The following is a 19,363-nucleotide window of genomic DNA, read 5'->3' as shown; positions in this document are numbered from 1 at the left end:
CAGTACTATTTCAATGGACCGCCTCTGTGGTCCATTATTATTAGTCACGCCAACACCGCACACGTGACAGTATAGACATCATATTAAGATCCCAGCCCTCACTTAAGGAATTGTAATAATAATATCATTCAGAAAATTAAGAAAGGAATTTTGATAGCTAATACATATTTATATGGATCAAAAAACCAACCGATGTCGCATGTACGTACATCATCATCATCATCATTATCAGTAATCTGTCAGACGACAGGTCCACAGTCTCTTCCAAAACAGTTCCTCCACTTAATGCGATCTTTGTCTCCAGAGGAAACATCTCGCANCGCTGCTTCCGGCATCAGTTTTTGGTGTCTCTCTTCGTCTGATGCCTACCCTTTGACCTGTCCAGCAAGGGAGGCCCTGCCAGTAGCTACGCTACCGCTGGTATAGCTCTCAGGGTCCTTGGCATACTCAAACCCCCTCACCACGATAAGGTGGAGACTCCAACGAGAGGGATGTACGTACCTGGAAAATGAAATATCATATAAGACATTAATTAAGAAACATAGCTAGTATCAACATTTGAAGAAAAATCTCTTGCTGTTTTTGAAAGAAAATTTTGAGGTCCACACTTGGCCCAGTCAAAGGAACAATAAATGAAGAATCAAGTACAATTATGAATTGTACGCTTTGTAGGAGAACATGGACATGAGATGGGAAGATCGAGTGGACAATGACGTTAAAGCTCTGAGAGGAAAGGAACTGAAAAACCTAACCAAGAAAAGATATGTCTGGCAGAATATTCTAAGGAAGGCTGCGGCCCAAAAAGGGCTGTTCTGCCAATGATGGTGATAATGATAATGATGATTGCTCCAGTTGAAAATTTTACAGTGCTGCGCCATCTGTTATGAAACTCTGAGGTCGGCGGATATGCAGGTCATCAAGTGGCGACTCCATAGGCAATCCGACAAACTTGTAGCAAACTGGCTCGGAACGGACGTAACAATACTTTACATGTGTACACGCGTGAATGTATTACTCGCAGAGAGTATGCATTTGCAGCGAACATTTTGTTCGAAATAATAACATAACTCCTAGAATGAAACTAAAATTCTTGGAAAATGCAACACTTTGTTTAGCGCTTTGGCATGTTTTGAACATGTTAAAGGGACACTATGTAAGATTTGATGTTTTCACGGCCGTCTTCTGAGATGTGGCACCGTGTATATCTTGTTTGAACCGACGTTTCTGAGGAACGTAGCGCCTCCATCTTCAAGGTAGAAAAATCCGCGAGCGAGAAACTAGCTTCAGCGGCTGGCTGTAGAAACCGTTAATTGAGAAACCTGTACATTACATGTGAACATTCAGTTTCTCACAGTGGTGTATATTTTCTTGGATATGACGCCTTAATTTTGTGTGACTTATTTGACGACGCTGCCAGTACGTAAAGCATACAGCGTCGGATGTTAAATAATTGGGGAAGATATCAAAGAAGCGATCATGGCCTAATCGAGGTACTGTTCCTAATTTTCTCTGGAGAGACTGAGATAAACCATGCAAATCTCAGAACAGAACGTGTTCCGGCCGAAATTCGAACACACCTTTGGCAAATACTAGTTTCGAGCATTACGGCTTCACCTACTAATCTCGAAGACGCTGTGTAATTTTGTCGGTAGGTATTAATTCCTAAGATAAAAAATAGGCTTATGATATTTTCGTGCTCTGTGTTTGTGTGTATGTGCCCCCTCATATTTCGAACAACTTGGCGTATGTTCATGAAATTCGGTATGGATATTGTGCTTTGTAGACCAATCCAACCTCATACTTTTTCATTTTTCAACAATTAATAGTAGAGCACGAAAACATGGCGAACATGCGAATGTTTTCGTTTAGTTTCCAGCTGAGAACAATGCGTCTGTTCATAGGGGTACCAAATATCGTATGAAGGTAGACGCTAATCCATTTTATCCTTACGGGGTTCGTCAACACGTTGCTGAATGAGGAGACGTCCTCCAGATATGGAATGTAGCTCTAGATGTGTTGAATAAGAATATTATCAGGTGATAGAGTGACTATAGACTATCTTACTATCTTACGGATCCATGGTGAGCTGGGATAGGGCAGTCGGTATAGCGACTGGCTACGGGCTAGCCGACCGAGACGTCGGAGTTTGAGTCACGGTAGAGTAACGAATTTTCGCTTCTCCACGTCATCCAGACTGGCTCTGGGGTTCATCCAACCTGCAATCAAATTGGTACCTGGCATTCTTTCCCGGGGGTGAAGCAGCCGGGGCACGAAGCTGACCACTCACCTCTAGTAGTGCCGATGTCAAGAAATTGTGGATCTATACATCCGCTCCCCCATACGTCTTCATGACATAGTGCTTAATACGTTAAGCACAGGGACAATTTTACCTTTTTATGGATCCGTGACTTGTAAGTAATTACTACCTTTTCACTAATTCACATACTTTACAGCTCACAAGAGCACACAATACGTCATCTTAATCTGCTGTGTCTTCACAAGTTGTTGCCTGGTAACGGCTTCCAACGGGTGATCTTCGCCTTATTCTGGTTTCCCGAACTGTCCCCGTACCTCAACTATCAGCTTCTCACAACAGCAGCTCACAAAGAGTGAACTGCAGCAGTCCTCTAACTCACTCACTCACTCACTCACTAACTCCACTACACTGACTTCCTTCTTATAACTTCTCGATGCGGGCCGCACAAGAAACACCCTTCTTCCGTTGCTATGCAATTGCTGCGTTCGTGTTAGTTGGGGTTCCCACGTGATCGCTACTCAGCCATTGCCTAGAAAGAAGGTTATTCTGAAAATAATCAAAAGGCACATTGAAGAAAAAGGCCAAGTAACGATTACTAAACATTCAATCCCTGCAGTAGTGAGTCGTAGAGCGTGCAGGTTAGTGAAAATTTCATAAACATTTGGAGTTACGAGTTGTAAGCTTTCAGAAAATTAAATTATCAATCTAAACTCCTTGTCCAGTCACTAACACGTGACAGTGTCACATCACAGAAGACAGAAATATTCGTAGAATAAATGTAAAGATATGCTGATAATGAAATTTTAAAGGGTGAATCCCCGTTACTTTATCATATCAATAATTCTGTATTAGCACGTTAATGAAACCATCTGTGGTATATATTATATTATCTTGTCTTCACACTTTGACTGTAAGAAGTTTAGATTAAAGTAATCCCGTTTTTGTGACAAAGTAAGATTGGGTATTAAAATGATTAATTATTTTGGTAGACACCCGGTACTTGGAGCATATCATTTTTATATAGACTGTACATATGGGGGACAGGACGGAACTTTGTGATGTTCCGCTTGTATTTCCTTGGCTTAGACATTCTACCTTCGACCGAAACTCCGAATTTTCTTAGGACAAGATGAAGTCAGGCACTTCAGTGTATAAGAGCATTAAACTTGGAGGTGGACAAGCTTACAACAATTCAAGTGACTGACCTACCGTTGTAGCATAAGATTTGTAAGATAGGCATGATTTGCGAAAGTCACATTGCGACTGAAGGTCAGTCAGTCAATAAGTCTTAGTGTTGAGCCATATCTGGGACTCATGACCAGATATTTTTTACTGTTTGACAGTTACGGTCTTGTTTTTCTGGGGAGCCTCTCTGACGAGAGGACGGATCTGTCTTTTGTACGTATATGCTGCTGGCCCTTGCCAGCGCAGTGTTTCTCGGGTTCAAGTCCCTTGGGACTCGCGACCACATTTTACTGTCTCAGATTTGAGACTTCCCTTACCGTCGCCTCCTACAACTCGAAGGGTCACAGTGAAAGTATTCGACCCCCTCCACACGGGTTTTTTCTTAGTTTCTAATTATATAGTCTCAGGTCGGACGTCACGGAGAACACGTCCATTGTGTAGCAATGGACGTCTGCTGTTGTCGCGTGTTGTTGTAGACTTTACCTAGCAACGGGTTGATTACCCAGAATAAGTCTCCGCGGGATGGTGTTTATGGAGACGTTGCCTATCAGTGGGCGTATACGTCACAATATCAAGCACCCATGTACTGCCCAACTTATGGTTCATCCGCGCTACAGCGCAGATATCAAGCCCGGGTCAGCTGCATTATCAAAAAATTACAAAAATTTGTTGACCATCAAGTGTCAGTAGTTACTGTGGTTGGATAACTACAACATAGTTATTCTGTTATAGTTATTACTGGCATGATGCCGGTCACAGGCAAAAGAAACGGTAATTCTGAGAACAGAATTGTGCAATCGTCTTTAGGAAGACAAACAACAGGATAATGTTGGTTATTTAAAGACGGTATTTGTATTGAGACTATAGTGTCGATGGTGTTGTGACTAATGAATGTGGTGCAGTTGATGGAATGACAGCTGGCAGCGGAAAACGAAGTTCCCCGAGAAAACCCACTCCAGTGTCAATTTTTCCATCACAATTACCACATAACCTGATCTGGGATCGAACCCGGGACCAGTAAGAAGATGACCAGAATAATTTTTGTATAGGATTGAAGAAGAATATAGGAACGAAAGAGGAATATGAAGAGATAAGACAAACAAGAAGAGATAGCAAAAAATTATATGCGGGTCACTGTACTGATTGTAGGTGTGTTTTAGCGTACAAATGCGTGCTCTCGTCACGAAGTCAGTGCGCATGAGCGGCCATAATCTGTCATTATATTAAGGCGATATGTCTACTGCGAGTAGACATTTCGCTCTGGGAAGAACAGGACTATAGACAGGTGAGTACCTGCAGGCGCGTGGAGTCTGCGCAGTTCGGTAGTTAGTTTAGTTGGATACAGGGGTGGCATTTGAAACACCTGTGTCACAAACAGCTTTGAGAAAGTAAAGTTTGATTTCATAATAAGATGTGTTGTCTTAATTNCATCCAGCATCTTCTTACGTCTTCTTCCTCTTCTTCTGGTCACTTCTATCCGCGCAAAAATAGTTCACATGAAAACTGATGACATGTTCACACGAATAAGTGGGTTGTGGTTATATATATTTTTTCTTCTTCCTTGGCACTACAGACCCAGTGGGCCTAGGCCTACCTCCATGAACTTCTCCGTTCACTTCGGTTTTTCTAGATCTTACACATTCGGTAGGACTCCTTGGGCGGGTGATCAGCTCGTCGCAAGGCTCTATCTGTAGACAAACACAGAAAAACGCACACACACACAAACTACACATCCATGCCCTGAGTGGGATTCGAACCCACGATCCCGGTTTCCAAGCGAGCGAAGATAGTACATGCCTTAGACCGTTTGGCTACCGTGACCGGCAGGGTTATATCTATTATATATCCATATTGCCTATTTTAGCCCATTATTATTGACCTATTACTTTTTTTTCATTCATTGTTTGCACAATATGTGTTATGGCCATTTAAGTGATAAGATATATTTCTGTGACAGCGAGATAATGTGCACATTCCATACGTGTTTTCTGCAATTTCCTGCAGTCTTGCTTTCATTTAAGTTTAAAAATCTAATATAGCATTTGTGTAGTCGCTATTTGTAGTGAATAACAACAGAAAAAGTAATTAAATGTGTTTCATATAACGGGTCCAAATTACGTGATACCGTCATCCATGTTACACGCCTCCGGTTCAGATTACACCGTTGTAAATTTTTCTTTGACAAATTTTTAAAAATATGGTTTCATAAATTAATAGAAATTACTTGTATCAAAATAAGCTATAATGTACAAGTACATCACTTGTCAGACAAAAGAGATTTCTGCTTATCGCACTCTCTAGGAAGTTTATATGCATTCAAACTTAATTGAGCCATATTACACGGACTTCCCCTACATAGGCTTATAAGCCCTAATAATATTAAGTAAGCATCGACGTGATGTACGAGTATATGCCCCATTTCAAAAACTGTACGAGCAGTAATAGCCAATAGTCCGAGGTGAATTCCGTGATAGTATTTTGAGATGTGTTGCAACGGCCTCCTTCCAGATCATCACGTATTCACTGTTAAGTAATCTAACATTTAGCAGTCTCAGAAAAAGATTACTGCATTGTAAACGAATTTTTGCATCTAATTTTAAGGAACATTTAATTTGCTTTGTAAAATATTTCGGAAATTCCAGTCCGTATTTGAGTGTTTAAAAACGTGTACGTGTTTTACATTTTTCAGATGTAGCAGAGATATGCTTCATTTTTAAATGAATTTTTTTCGACGTCTGTTAGCAAGAAATAAGAGGAAAAACATGCAGACTGAAGTAATGTCAGTTAACAATCTGAAATGCCACAAATGCCCGGATGGTTACGTGTATCCACCGATTCACCGCTGTAAGAAAGGCCACCTCATATGCCCAGACTGTTTAGAACAAGAACATTGTCCTATTTGCTTCAATAAATTCAAGATCATTCCCCTCGGCCTAGAGGAGAAAGGATCCGTGCTTCAGTTTTGTCCCAACTCTGTACGTGGCTGCAAGAAGAGAATGCTACCAGACGACATGAAAGTCCACAAGAAACATTGCGACTTCAAGGAACTTGTCTGCGCGTCTGTAATTGGCCCTGAAGGTTGCTTATGGGCCTGTACCCGCAAAGACCTGACCGAGCACATGTTTGCAGAACATCGTGCCCTCATTTCGGAGGACTTCAAGTACGACTTCGTGATCAGGAACTACAGTGAGGTTACAAAATTCCATGCCACAATCCTGATGGCCGTTTACAGCCATTTGTTCCTGGCAAAACTTGAGTACGATTGCGTAGATGGGGTCTTTTTTGGGGGTGTGAAGTTCGTAAGCGGGGCACCTGACATTGGATCAACATTCCGGTACGAATTTGAGGTTGGGAAGGAAACAAGTAACAGAACGGCTCACTACAAATTCATGTTCAGTAGACAACTTCACGCTATTTCGGAAGAGTATAAAAATCACTTCGCTTCCGATCACTTCTGGTTTAGTAAGGCTCTAGGAAATTTCTTCACCGACTCTAAAGACACACTAACAGTAACATTGGTACTGAAGACTGTGCACTCACTTGCAGTTAAGGATGTTAATGCACCAGAAGCATACGGATTTGTTCCGTCCCAATATTGCCAGCGTTGTGTTAGCCAGTTTAACCCCACGCTCTTAACGTAGTAGATCGTAATCAAATTCAATATATTTTATCGCTTTCAACTTGCCAATTGCGAGTCTAAATGACAAGATGAACGGTTATTTGCGGGTGTATAAGTGATCTCATCAACTAGAAGTTACGGAAACTCCTGCCGCTAATCATGCCACATGCACTGACTGGAAAGTGTTTCCGTTTGTATTTCTTTCTTGAATCTGTAGAATGTGGTCTAATCCTTATCACCAACTTTTCTACCTGGCGTCTCGTCAGCGTGGCCAAGCAAAATCATAAGTGATATGTTGCACAAATTATAGCTCCAAGGATTAATTTCACTTTGGATTTTATCGAAGTCGAAGATTTCACATTTATGGTGAATCACAGCTTTCCTGGTATAATGTATTTTACTTTATTAAGTTCATAAATTGGGCCGAGCCATAGCTCAAGCGGATAGTCGCTGGCTTCCCATCGCGGCGGCCCGGGTTCGATTCCGGGACTATACTTTGAAATATTACAACTCAGAAACGTCAAAGAAATACGTTATTACACATGATTATACACAGCTGTTAGCTAGAACCCTGATTCCGTTCGTTTCTTATGCTCTCTGCAAAATCGCTAACTCATCTCTGCTGCATCAGTTCGCTTTTCTTCCGTTACTGATTCAGTGTCCAAGCAGTCAGTGCTGTGTCACTGCTGAGGTCTTACAGAAATTCAGTAATGTTCATTTGTGTTCTTTGTTTTAAAGTCTCGTTTGTTTTTCCTCATAAATTTAATCCGATCTGTGTAATTTATTGTATATATCAATGCATAAATAATTAAAATTTCTCACTTATTTCGTAATGTGATTAATTATTTCTGTCTTTGCTCGTATTGATTCCTTTCCCTTGAAGACCAGTATTTTTTTTAAGATGTAGGCCTTTCCATGTTGCATCTTATTATTTTTGTATTGATAGTGGGGTGGGACTAAGTCCCTTGTACGGCGGCAAATTCTGTCCTATTGTACCAGCCCCAGATGATAGGTGAGGGTGATTGTGGAGCAATTGGTGGAATAAAGATTGGCAGGGGAAACAGAAGTACTCGGAGAAAACCTGCCCCAGCGCCACTTTGTCCACCACAAATCCCACTTAACCAGACCCGGGATTGAACTCGGGCCGCCGCGGTGGGAAGCCAGCGACTAACCGCTTGAGCTATGGCGCGGCCCATATGTTGCTTCTTAACTGGAACAAATTGATGCAGGAATCTGTGGAGAGGGTATTTTCAAACTCTTAAAATAATTTGGTCATTTGCGAATAATAGGGTTCTCAGTAAATTATTGTTGGTAATCTGTGCATTTTCACATAATTCCTTAAATGCACGATTAAAAAATAAATAAAAACTCATGCCTTGTAATCTTGCATCCTGGTTAGTTACAATTTTTCTTTGATTTCTTTATTTCCTAATGTCACTTATTATTATTTTTCTTACTACGTATATAAGCCTACCCTGAAAAGCCCTTATTATAATGACAAGTGTAGGGTGTTCGCTCCACGAAAATGACGGGTTCTAGTTCGGACAGTTGGATTTATTAGCACTTTGGTTACAAGTTCTCTTAATTATATTTAATACAGCGCTATCGCTGATTTACACACTTTATACCGTTGACCGTTGCACACTCCTAGCAACGGATCTCAACACAGAAACTAACACTTGAAAACACTATGAACTACTCATGCCATTTCTTGTTTAATCACTTGGGAAATCAACTGCACTCTGCTGAACTCAAAACTGAACTTCCCGTGGCTGTCTCCAACCGAGAACTCACTTGAACGAAAGTGCACTTAAGAGAACTGAAACCTGTTAAGTCAAAGTCAAAATTACATTGCGACTGACGGTCAGTCAATCAATTAGTCTTAGTGTAGAGCCCCATCTGGGGCTCATGGCCAGATATTTATGTATTACTGTTTGACAACTACAGTCTTATTTTTGTGGGGTGACCTCTCTGACGATAGGACGGGTCTGTCTTTTGTATATGCCAGTGCAGTCTTTCTCAGGTTCGAGTCCCTAGGGACTGGCGACCATATTTTACTGTCCCAGATTTGAGACTACAACTCGCGGGGTCACGGTGGAGTTATTCGACCCCGTTTCCACAACCTGTTATATCTGTAACTGTCGTTATATAGCCTCCGTACCGACGACGCAGAAAACAACCTCTATTGTTAAAACATGTTTACCGAATGATTACATAGCAACGGTCGCGGCACGGACTCCATAGAAAGCCAGTCACATGATATCTACCTCGTCAGTCCATTGACGCCCTGACTGTCGCCTAGCAACAGCGCGATAAACATTTGTCCTATTGTATTAACGCACTCAACTGAAGGTTGTTTACAGGTCGTTGCCTAGAAATTCTCTGGCCATTCACGTTACAATAATTTAGATATTCCGGTGAGTTGTACACATCCACTTTATCAGCGCTTCATTGTAATCTACGGAAGTTATATTTGTGGGATGTTTAAATTATTTTATTCTGAATGCTATATTTTAGCGTCCTGTTGCACTGATTTATGTCCATGATTTATTCTGACCGTCTTACAGTGCATACATTTATTCACCTTACTCTTCTCTCTTGCACTGCATGTTTCAGCACTAAAGTACCATCTTCAGGTGCTTTTCGATGTACGTCGAACTACTTCATTGCATGCCCTGTTGTAAGTAAGCTGAATAAATATATGCACTGTAAGACGGTCAGAATAAATCATGGACATATTTTATTCTGTATTACTCGAGTTATAGGGAGTGAATCTACGCAAGAGAGAACTTTCCTAACTCTGTTCTTTTATTCCATATGTTCCACTATATTATATATTCGAATTCATAATATTCTTGCACACGAATGTGTTTTACATTTCGTATTAAATAAATTCACTCCTCTGCAGTTAGAATCTCTACTTCTTTTGCTACAAATATTTAAGAAATTAGATATAAAAAATAATGCCTTCTAGAATATGAAGTGTGGCCTAGAAGAATGCATAGTAATGTTGATCAAGTGCGACAAGATTATTATGAAATATTGTCTTTGCATATCGGCCATTACTGGTCATCATCAGAAAGCTTAGCCAACAATGCAAAAAATACTTTACACGTATGAACATAAGTAGCCATAAAGGGATTTAATCATTAAAAACCGAAACTATACTTAAATATTTATGTAATTAAAATAAGTTTTTTTAAAATAATTAGTCACTTTCAGTTAAAATTAATTAACGAATTATAGAATCAAAGTGTTGTGTTTTAAGAATATGAACATGACGACAGCCTGTTCTTCTGCTGCTGGTTACGTAGAATAGCTTGTGTAGTTGACCGCATGTTCGTCTGTGTGATGTGTGTATTCCGGTAAACCACGCCATATTTTGGAATGACGTCATGGACATTACTGTTCATTCGTGTATTGAGAAGTGTAATAGCTTACGACGTCTGCTATAAAGGTCTAGAAAAACAATACCGGCATTTCGTAAGAACATAATGCCATATTAGAAGTCGCTCTGTTTGATAGTTGGATTACTATTCAGCTTCATAGATGGGGGCAAAGTTCTACCAGACTGCACGGTGTCACACATCAGAAGATATTTCTCTTCGTGACAACCTCAAATCCAAATCGCAAGCACGTGTAGTTTCCGGTCATGAAGTGTAAATCTATTTTTTCAACGCGTCTTCAATAGTTTTAAGAATTTTAAAATGAAATATATTGTTGTGTTTTGAGAGTTAAGTATTTGTATCACGTGAGTCGAGAGATTCTGTAATTTCAGAGCATTGCTACATCAGCGATAATTTATCTGGTTCAAGAAGATCTACCACTAAAATTTATTTCGTAATTCTTGTGGACCTCCTATTTACATGTCCAAAAATCTAGGCAGAATATTTCCAGTTTATGGATGTGTACAGGTTTCAGTAGTGCATAATCTTGTTCTATCGCATGAAGCACTTCCATGATGTAAGCTTTCATTTGTGATCCCGATGAGGTCATTGGATTTTTTAATGAACCGGGCACGCGGTAACATAATTGGTTGAGGCGCTATGCTAAAAGCCGGAAGGTCGCGCGTTTCAGTTGACCTAATCCTTCCAGCCGCACTAGGCCCTGGGGTCGGCTCAGCCTCTAACAGAAATGAGTACCAGGAATTAATTAAACAATTTTCCTGGGCAGTAAAGCGCAGCCGGCGCGTAATGGTGACAAACTTACCGCCATCTTTGAGCCGATTGTCTAAATAATTTGGGAGCCTCAACGTCTCACAACCCTATCGACCTTCATGGCCTGCTACAGGAACAGCTTTACTTTTTTTCTACCTAATTCTTCTAGCCACACTATGGCCCTGGGATCGACTAAGCCTCTAACAGAAATGAGTACCAGGAATCTTCCTAGATGTAAAGAGCAACGGGCGCGTAATGGTGACAAACTTACCGCCATCTGTGGGCCGATTGTCTGGAAAATGTGAGATCCTCCACGTCTCACAACCCTATGGGCCTCCATGGCTTGTTACAGGGATAGTATTATTTTTTCTTTTTCATTTGTTGATCGTGTATATCGTATTCTGAAAGTGCTGCGTGCGAAACCCTGTGTAGCCTATTAATTGCTTTTACCTCTATTTTCACTAATTCGTGTTTTTATTATTTCTGTTTCATCATTTCTGGATTCGCTATTTAAAGTTTTCAGATATGCATGTTTTTATCTGAGATAATTCTACAGTCCACATTTTTAAGTCTCGTGTTAGTTTAATTTCCTTATTGCTTCCATGCAAGGTAGATTACTGATAAAGAAAACTGATAATTTTAAAGTAGCATGATGGCTGTCAAAAAATAAATTCTTGGAGGTGAATGACGTGCATTAATGCTCCGATATATATTTAAAAGCCCATTATCTTGACAAGGAAATTAAACACCTTTACTTATTTGTCTTTAACAATATCTAGTTCATACGAATTTGAAGTTTATCTCATGATGAGTGATCCAAATGTAAACATTACAGATAAAAAAAAAACCTTGCCCAAGAATTAACTCACATTAATGTTTAATTTGATTTGCTTCCTTAACTCATTCCATATATCGAAGGGCTGCATGCTGGACTGCCAAGGAGTCGGGGTTCAATTCCCGGCGGTGATAAGATAGTTTTGTCTTTTTCGCAGCGTTCACACTCGTTCTTGCGCCCCTCAGGCTCCAATCCAGTCGGTACCTGGTGCTCTTTCTCTGGGAGTAAAGCCACCGGAGCTTGAAACTGAACACTGACCTCCAGTTAATGTCGGGGTTAAGAATACTTTGATCTGTGCTTCCAATCCCACAAACCTCTTCATGGTGGGGTCTATAATTAAGCTAAGGGACAAATCTGCTTTCGAATAGGTTGATTTTTTCCGATAAGCAGCACAGCGGAGGTGAAACTCAGTTAGATCTAAGTTTAAGGTGTTTCGCGACAGTATATTACAATTAATTTGTAGTCGAGAAACCTGCATTTGTTATGAGTTATACCATATAAAACAAAAATGTAAGTCACTTCACTAACTCCATGGAACATAGTTCTTAACAAGCGCAGAGCCCACCACTTGAACCTACTGTGAACTTCATTAATGCAGTCTACATCCTCATGTACTCTACAGGGTGAAACTGAAAGTTGCCTGCAAACTTTGGGCACGAGTTCCACAAAAAGTCCATATAAATATGTGTCCCGGAAGCATTTACTTTTGCGAAGCTAATAGTCGCTCATCTAGCAGGTAAATTCCTCGCAATGTGTGGGGCACGTGGCATTGAGATATGTTTATAGAAACGGAAACGAGTGTCACATGCAAGCGAGTGGGACAGATCTGTCACTGAAAGGGTCCACTTATTGGCATATCGGTAAGATAATACGTTAAGTACATTTTGTTTCCGGACAGTACTTGAATTTTGAGAGGAGCCGAAGTAGCGCAGTCGGTATAGAGACTGGCTACTGGCTGGATGAACAAGGGGTCGGAGTTCGAGTCCCGGTGGTGGCAAGAATTTTCACTTTTCAATAACGTCCAAATCGACACTGGGGCCCAGCCACCTATCCAATGGGTATTTGGGGACCTTTCCCCAGGGGCAAAGCGACCGAGACGTAAAGCTGACAACTCACCTCCAGCTAGTGCCGAGGTCACGAAAACTTGGGCTCATATATCCACTCCTCCTTACGCCTTCATGGCATAGCGCTAAATTAGTGGCGCGCAGGAACAACTTTACATTTTACTTGAATTTTGAGACATTTAATTAAAAGTATTTGGATGCACCTTCGTTTTAATGTTAATGTGTTGGTAGAAATGGCTCTGGCTTAACTTCACAAGATTAGAGTGTGTCTACCCTCCTCATTTCTGGCGAATGAAGGCAAAGTTCTTCCGTTTTGGTAGTCTGAGCAAGCAGAAAACGTTTGCAGTTCAGTGTGAGTGAGTACGTACTGCGGCTAGGTCTGGGATCATAGTCAAGGTACAGTGAAGTGACACCAATACGTTTTAATACCTCAGCCAAGATCTCGCCCTCACCGTGACTGTCCGACGTGAACTGGGCGAAAGACCGCGCCATAACTCAAGCGGTTAGTCGCCGGCTTGCCACCGCGGCGGCCCGGGTTCGATCCCGGGTCTGGTCAAGTGGCATTTGTGGTGGACAAAGTGTCGCTGGGGCAGGTTTTCTCCGAGTACTTCGGTTTCCCTTATCAATCTTCATTCCACAAAATTCTCCATCATCATAATCACCCGGGGCAGGCTACAATAGGCCAATCAGTGGCCACCGTGCCAAGTGGACCCAGTTGGACTCCACCCCCCACTATGCGAATTAAAAAAATAACTTGGCTAACAGTCCGTCTCTGAATGCGCCCAAGTATATCCGTACCTAATGATTAATCCGAAATGAGAGATAATCGCAAAGGAAGGCTTTCGTAAGCATTGAGTTTTGACAAATTGTTTACATAATAAAAATAATTTTCTGCTGGTCAATTATGTTTTTCCTGGACTCAAGTGACAATACGTAAGCTTTCAAGGAAGTCAATACCAGCACTGCACGTCCAGCTAGGAATTACCGATTACCAGTGCTGGCTCCTGTATGTGTTTACATCTATCTGCGCGGTCCAAGGGACTGGGTGGGGGCGAAGCAAGAAGAAATTGTGGATCCTGGCAGGACTGCTACTGTGCTCTATTAGGAATGCCTACGGTGAACATGTAAACAAGGCAGCGTGTTCTTTCCATATTGGCCAACATGTCGAGGAAACAAGTTCCGCGCGGAATATTCTACTTCCACAGCATAATGGATATTAGAGAGTATGCAGCGCTTTGTGAACTACGGTTTACCTCGTCCTGCTACCGCACTCTCCTTTGTTTACATTCACTCTGTAGACATTGCAGCTGAAGCATATAACCCACAACTTCCCTTTCTCTGTCGCCGGAACAAAACTTGGGCAACCATACAAGGTTTCTTCACTATGCATTCCCTGTATCCGAACCCAGACTCCTGACATATTCACTTCAGCCGTTTCCTTGCCGTAAGGAGGAGTCACATAGAGGTTGTGCTGTAACAGAACTAGGCATAGACGTGACTGCCTGAAGAGGCACATCATCGGCAACGGTTCCTTGGTGAATTTAAAGACGCTTTCTCTACTGCATGTGGTATGTAGTGTGGAATTGGAAGATGTCCGTGCATTATGAATTGAAAATTGTTGTGGTACATTATCCCATTAGTTGATTGAATGGACTAAATAAGCAGGTTTAGGGCTCGAGAATCGAAACTGCGACCACCTGAACACGAATAAAACGCTGTAACCACTTTGGCATGTTGTTCAGTGCGGCAACAGTGTATTAATATTTTTGTGATAACAGCATTGAAGCTGTGTAACTTACTTTATAAGTTTTAGTGCAGGCACTTACAAACGATTACGGTGAAGTCAGATTATTTGTAAGTTCAAAGGTAAGTCTCAGAACTGTATATAATTCTATTGGCAAGATTGTTTTTTTCTTCTTCATAACAATCATAATTCATAAGATGGAAAAAGAAGCAAGGGAGTCTTGAAGACTGCCGTTTTCTGGGATATGGCGCCGTGTAGAGCTTGTGTGAACCGACGTTTCGGAGGAACGTATCGCCTCCATCTTGAGGGTAGGAAAATCCTCGAGTCTGCAGCCCCATGTTCACGCTGGTTTCTCCCTCGCGGATTTTTCTACCCTGAAGATGAAAGTGATACGTTCTTCCGAAACGTCGATTCACACAAGATCTGCACGGCACCACATCCACATAGCCACCGCCTTGAAAACATCAAATCTTTCAACGGAGTCTTTGCAACACTTAAATATGTGGGTCAAACTGACGTGACATGCGTTATTACATTTGGTTCAGGCAAGAAATTCTGAACAGACCTATCGTTACATACAGGGTGGTGCAAAATCTATATTAGTAAGAAATGGTAAAATGTGCAGCTCTGCGGATTTGAATGGAATTTATGTACGTTTTATAACACGGAAACACTTCTTTAATTTGACTCGTTCTTTATGCAGAAACATAATTTTTTGTTCTGAATGTCAAACATACACATTTTATTTACAATTTAACCTACTTTTGTAAGACTAATGTTAAATAGGACTCCCATTTTGTTTCATTACAGTACACCTACTCTTATATTTGTTCCAAATTTTTAACTGGATAATTAGGCACCACCATATGTATTTGAGAAATTAAACTATTAGAATTGTCGGACACTCTAAAAATAACTGTCAGTTTGAATGTAAAGATGCCTACTTTTAAAGTTCAAATTGGAAACCAGTTTTCTGTGTAAACAGTCACCCAAAATGAATAAATGTTTTTGTATACGAGTATACATTAGAGTATGCTCGACACAACTTGAGCTTCTGAGCTTCATTTAAATCCGAAGAACCGTTCCGCTTTATCCCTCTTTTAGAAAACATTTTCTTTCCTGCGAGACCTAGTATAAAAGCCTAATTAGTATTTTACATTCTGTCAATACGAATTTTAGCAATTAGATAAAAGTTTTATTAACGCCGGCCAGTGTGACTGATAAATGTTGTGATTTTTAGTCTTTCATCCTTTGTATCTTTCGGACGGAGCGACCATTTTCAGAAGGATATTATCAACACATACGGAAACTGCTATTACAATATTATCGGTCATTATCAGTGCTTACAGAAATTATTACAATTTCATAGATATAAAATATTATCCTGTAATAATTACTATGATGTGCACGAGTTTGTTAAAATTTTTAAAATTATTATATTTAGTCTATTTAAAAAGTACTGTTTAAAAACTTTTTTTAATATCTAGAACCAATTTGGTTCATGTCCTGAAGAGAAGTACATAACAAATATAATATAGTACATATTGTCACGTGTTGCGTATATGTCACGCGACAAGTAACTTCACGCCTTATTTGATATAGCGAATTTATTGAACACTCGCTCTCACAATCACACAATTTACAATCTCACAATAACACAATTACTTCCATCGGCAGTATCACAAATCCTTCTCCTGTAGTCACTGCCATGCAGGTCACGTCACAATATAAAGGACACGAAGCGAAACACGATACAAGATTCGAACACTGAACTCCACAATGCGATGCAGGAGTGCCAACTAGTAGACCGCTATATTTGGTAGAAGATATGTTTCTGTTTTGTGGGAGTGCAACATATGAAATAATATCGAAATTCATTCGGTAAGAAAGATTGAGCAAAGATGTCCATGCAGGCATACCTAGGATAGTTTAGGTTTATATTTCACCCAGACAAAACATAAAATAAAACAAATTAAGAAATAACAAAGAGTTAAATGAATAGAAACAAAAAATTAGGAAAAAATTGACTATACAGACATATACATAAAGGATTACTGAAAAAAGAACCCTCCAATGTAAACTAAACAAGAAATACTGTATGTCTCTTGCATGATGATAATTGCATTCAGTCTTATAGGAATAGGCACTGTGCTACAAGCCGGAAGATCGCCGGTTCAATTCCTGATGAGGTCATTGGAATTTTTTCAATTGACCTAATCCTTCCAGCCGCACTAGGTCCTAGGTTGACTCAGCTTCTAACAGAAATGAGTACCAGGAATTCATTAAATAATTTTCCTGGGGAGTAAAGTGCGGCCGACACGTAAGGCTGACAACTTTACCGCCATCTGTGAGCCGATTGTCTAGATAATGTGGGACCCTCAACGTGTCACAACCCTATGGGCCTTCACGGCGTGTTACAGGGATAGCTTCACTTTTTTACTACTTTTACTTATAGGATATTAGAATGTTACTTATTATATTATAAGACCAAGTTATTGGTACCAACTGCAATATATTGCCTCTGTCTGCTTCAGGAACTTCTTAAGTTGAACCAGTCTTTGAAATCAATTTATAATGATCGCCAAGTCGATGTTTCTGGAACATGTAGTAGAATAGGTGACAGGAAATGATTAAGGAAGACGATGTCGAAGAAACAGAATGAAAGAAATAGAAGGCTTGATGAAATTGGATAAAAAACAGAAAAATAAGAATGAAATGGGGAGGAGTTAGAAGGGAAAGTTTTATCTCTCGGAAAGCAGAATTCTTTTTTATTTTCATCGTGTCATCAAAAATCGTTTTGACTTCCAGATCTTAGCGTAAGAATCTGGAGCGGTGCCAGGTGAATGCCTCAGTTTGCTTTTGGACTGTTTCCTTCATTGCCATGAACTTAGAAATGTAGAGTTTGTGTGCGTAGGGAACGTTATGAGAAAGGCATGTGACGCAGTTTGGTCGTTAGGACCTGTCTGACCTGGAGTATAACAAATGAAGAAGTAAAGGAACATGGGAAATTTCAGAGATGTTATTTACCTTGTTTTTTAAATGCATGCGCAAAACAATCACCCCATATTGTAGCGAAGCTGTTATGCTATTGTCTTAAGGTACAAAATGCCCTAGACTTAAAACAAGAAAGAAAATTGTGTCCCTAACTTTGGACTTATAAAGATGCCTATAAAAAACAAACTCCGTGGACTGTAGTCCGCAAGCGAACTATACTGACTGAGCGACCGCCGCTTGTCGCCGAAGTTAGTGCCAACTTTTGCGGATAGAGGGTGTCACGTGGTCAGCGCACCAGTTCCCCACGGACGTTAATCTCGGTTTTCTAGACCGGAGCCGCTACTTTTCCATTCAAGTAGCTCATCAATTATCCTCACGAGGCTGAGTGAACCCCGTTCCAGACTCACTACTTCTCAGAAAATCTGGTAGCGCCGGGAATCGAACCCCAGCATCTGGATCTGTAGCCAGGAACTTTGACATCTAGACCACAGAGGCGGTCAAAGATGCCTATCATTTTANCCCTGAATTACAAACCTGATTAGGTCCAGCAGTGCGTTAATATTACTTTTTATTTCGGAGATGGGGTGGGGAGGTTCTTCGAATCTGAAGGAAGTGTGTTTTTGCCGAAGTGACCTGCAGATACTTTTAATGTAAGTACTGTGGTGTGTCATGCATTCGGGTACACGAAATCACAAGAAAGAAAAAAAGAATAAAAGAAATAAACGTTAGTGGATGCGAAAAAAGAAAACATAACATATAGGAATGATGAAAGAGTTAAGAAATCAGGAAAAATAAAGAAAGAAAGGGAGAAATGAAGTAAAGAAAAACAAAAAAGGATAGAAGAAAGAATGAGGAACATATATTGAACATAAAATAGGGCGGGAACTGAAATGAAGGAGACGAAAAGCAAACCATGTTTAGGACTTAAACATAATTCTGTGTTCAAGAACACAGTTAGGAAGTAACATAAAAGTATAAGTTACGGAGCAAAGACGCATGTCCGAGTTCAGAATATATCCATTTAGATACGGATAAGAGATTTAAAAGAATACGTAGCGAAGAAACTGCAGACAAAATAATGTGAACAGCCGAGATAAAATAGACATTTATAATATTTAAGTTTTTTTAGACAAGATAAGAAGTACTGAGAAACACTGAAATGGTTACAGAGCCGCAGTGGCGAGCAGGGCAGGGCGCATAGGAATAATATTGTAACGTGGAAGGCTAAAGCGTTGCTAAGCAACCGCTCGGTAAACAACCTCAACAATAAGGAAATTGTTTTCTTGAAAAGCTAATAGTTGCTCATTCATTCATATAATTTCCCTCGTTTCGTGGAAACGTAATTCTCATTACTGTGTTCAAATGAGAAAATTTCTGGTCACTATTCTGAGTAAGTTTAATGCAGTCCACATTTCTCACGTATAAGGGGGGGGGCGTGCGCTTGACGAAAATAACCGGTTCTGGATCGGATGAATGGATTTATTGGTGTTCCTTTACAATTACATGAA

General features: G+C 40.4%; 1 protein-coding gene across 1 annotated transcript; it reads left to right on the top strand.

The window, feature by feature from the left end:
- Positions 1-4,708: 4,708 nt before the first annotated feature.
- LOC111865840 (probable E3 ubiquitin-protein ligase sinah) lies at positions 4,709-7,852 on the top strand. Its single transcript, XM_023854196.2, has 2 exons — positions 4,709-4,727; positions 6,132-7,852. The coding sequence occupies exon 2, from the start codon at positions 6,160-6,162 to the stop codon at positions 7,081-7,083; it is 924 nt and encodes a 307-aa protein (XP_023709964.1). The 5' UTR covers positions 4,709-4,727; positions 6,132-6,159; the 3' UTR covers positions 7,084-7,852.
- Positions 7,853-19,363: the final 11,511 nt, after the last annotated feature.

This window comes from Cryptotermes secundus, unplaced genomic scaffold (assembly GCF_002891405.2).
Source record: "Cryptotermes secundus unplaced genomic scaffold, Csec_1.0 scaffold1158, whole genome shotgun sequence".
NCBI classification, from domain to species: domain Eukaryota; kingdom Metazoa; phylum Arthropoda; class Insecta; order Blattodea; family Kalotermitidae; genus Cryptotermes; species Cryptotermes secundus.
Note: the sequence above shows the minus strand (reverse complement) of the source record. Positions and strands in the feature narration are given on the sequence as shown.

What these genes read in the sequence shown, in the direction of transcription:
- LOC111865840 (XM_023854196.2), top strand. Translation starts at nt 6,160, where the DNA reads ATGAATTTTTTTCGACGTCTGTTAGCAAGAAATAAGAGGAAAAACATG.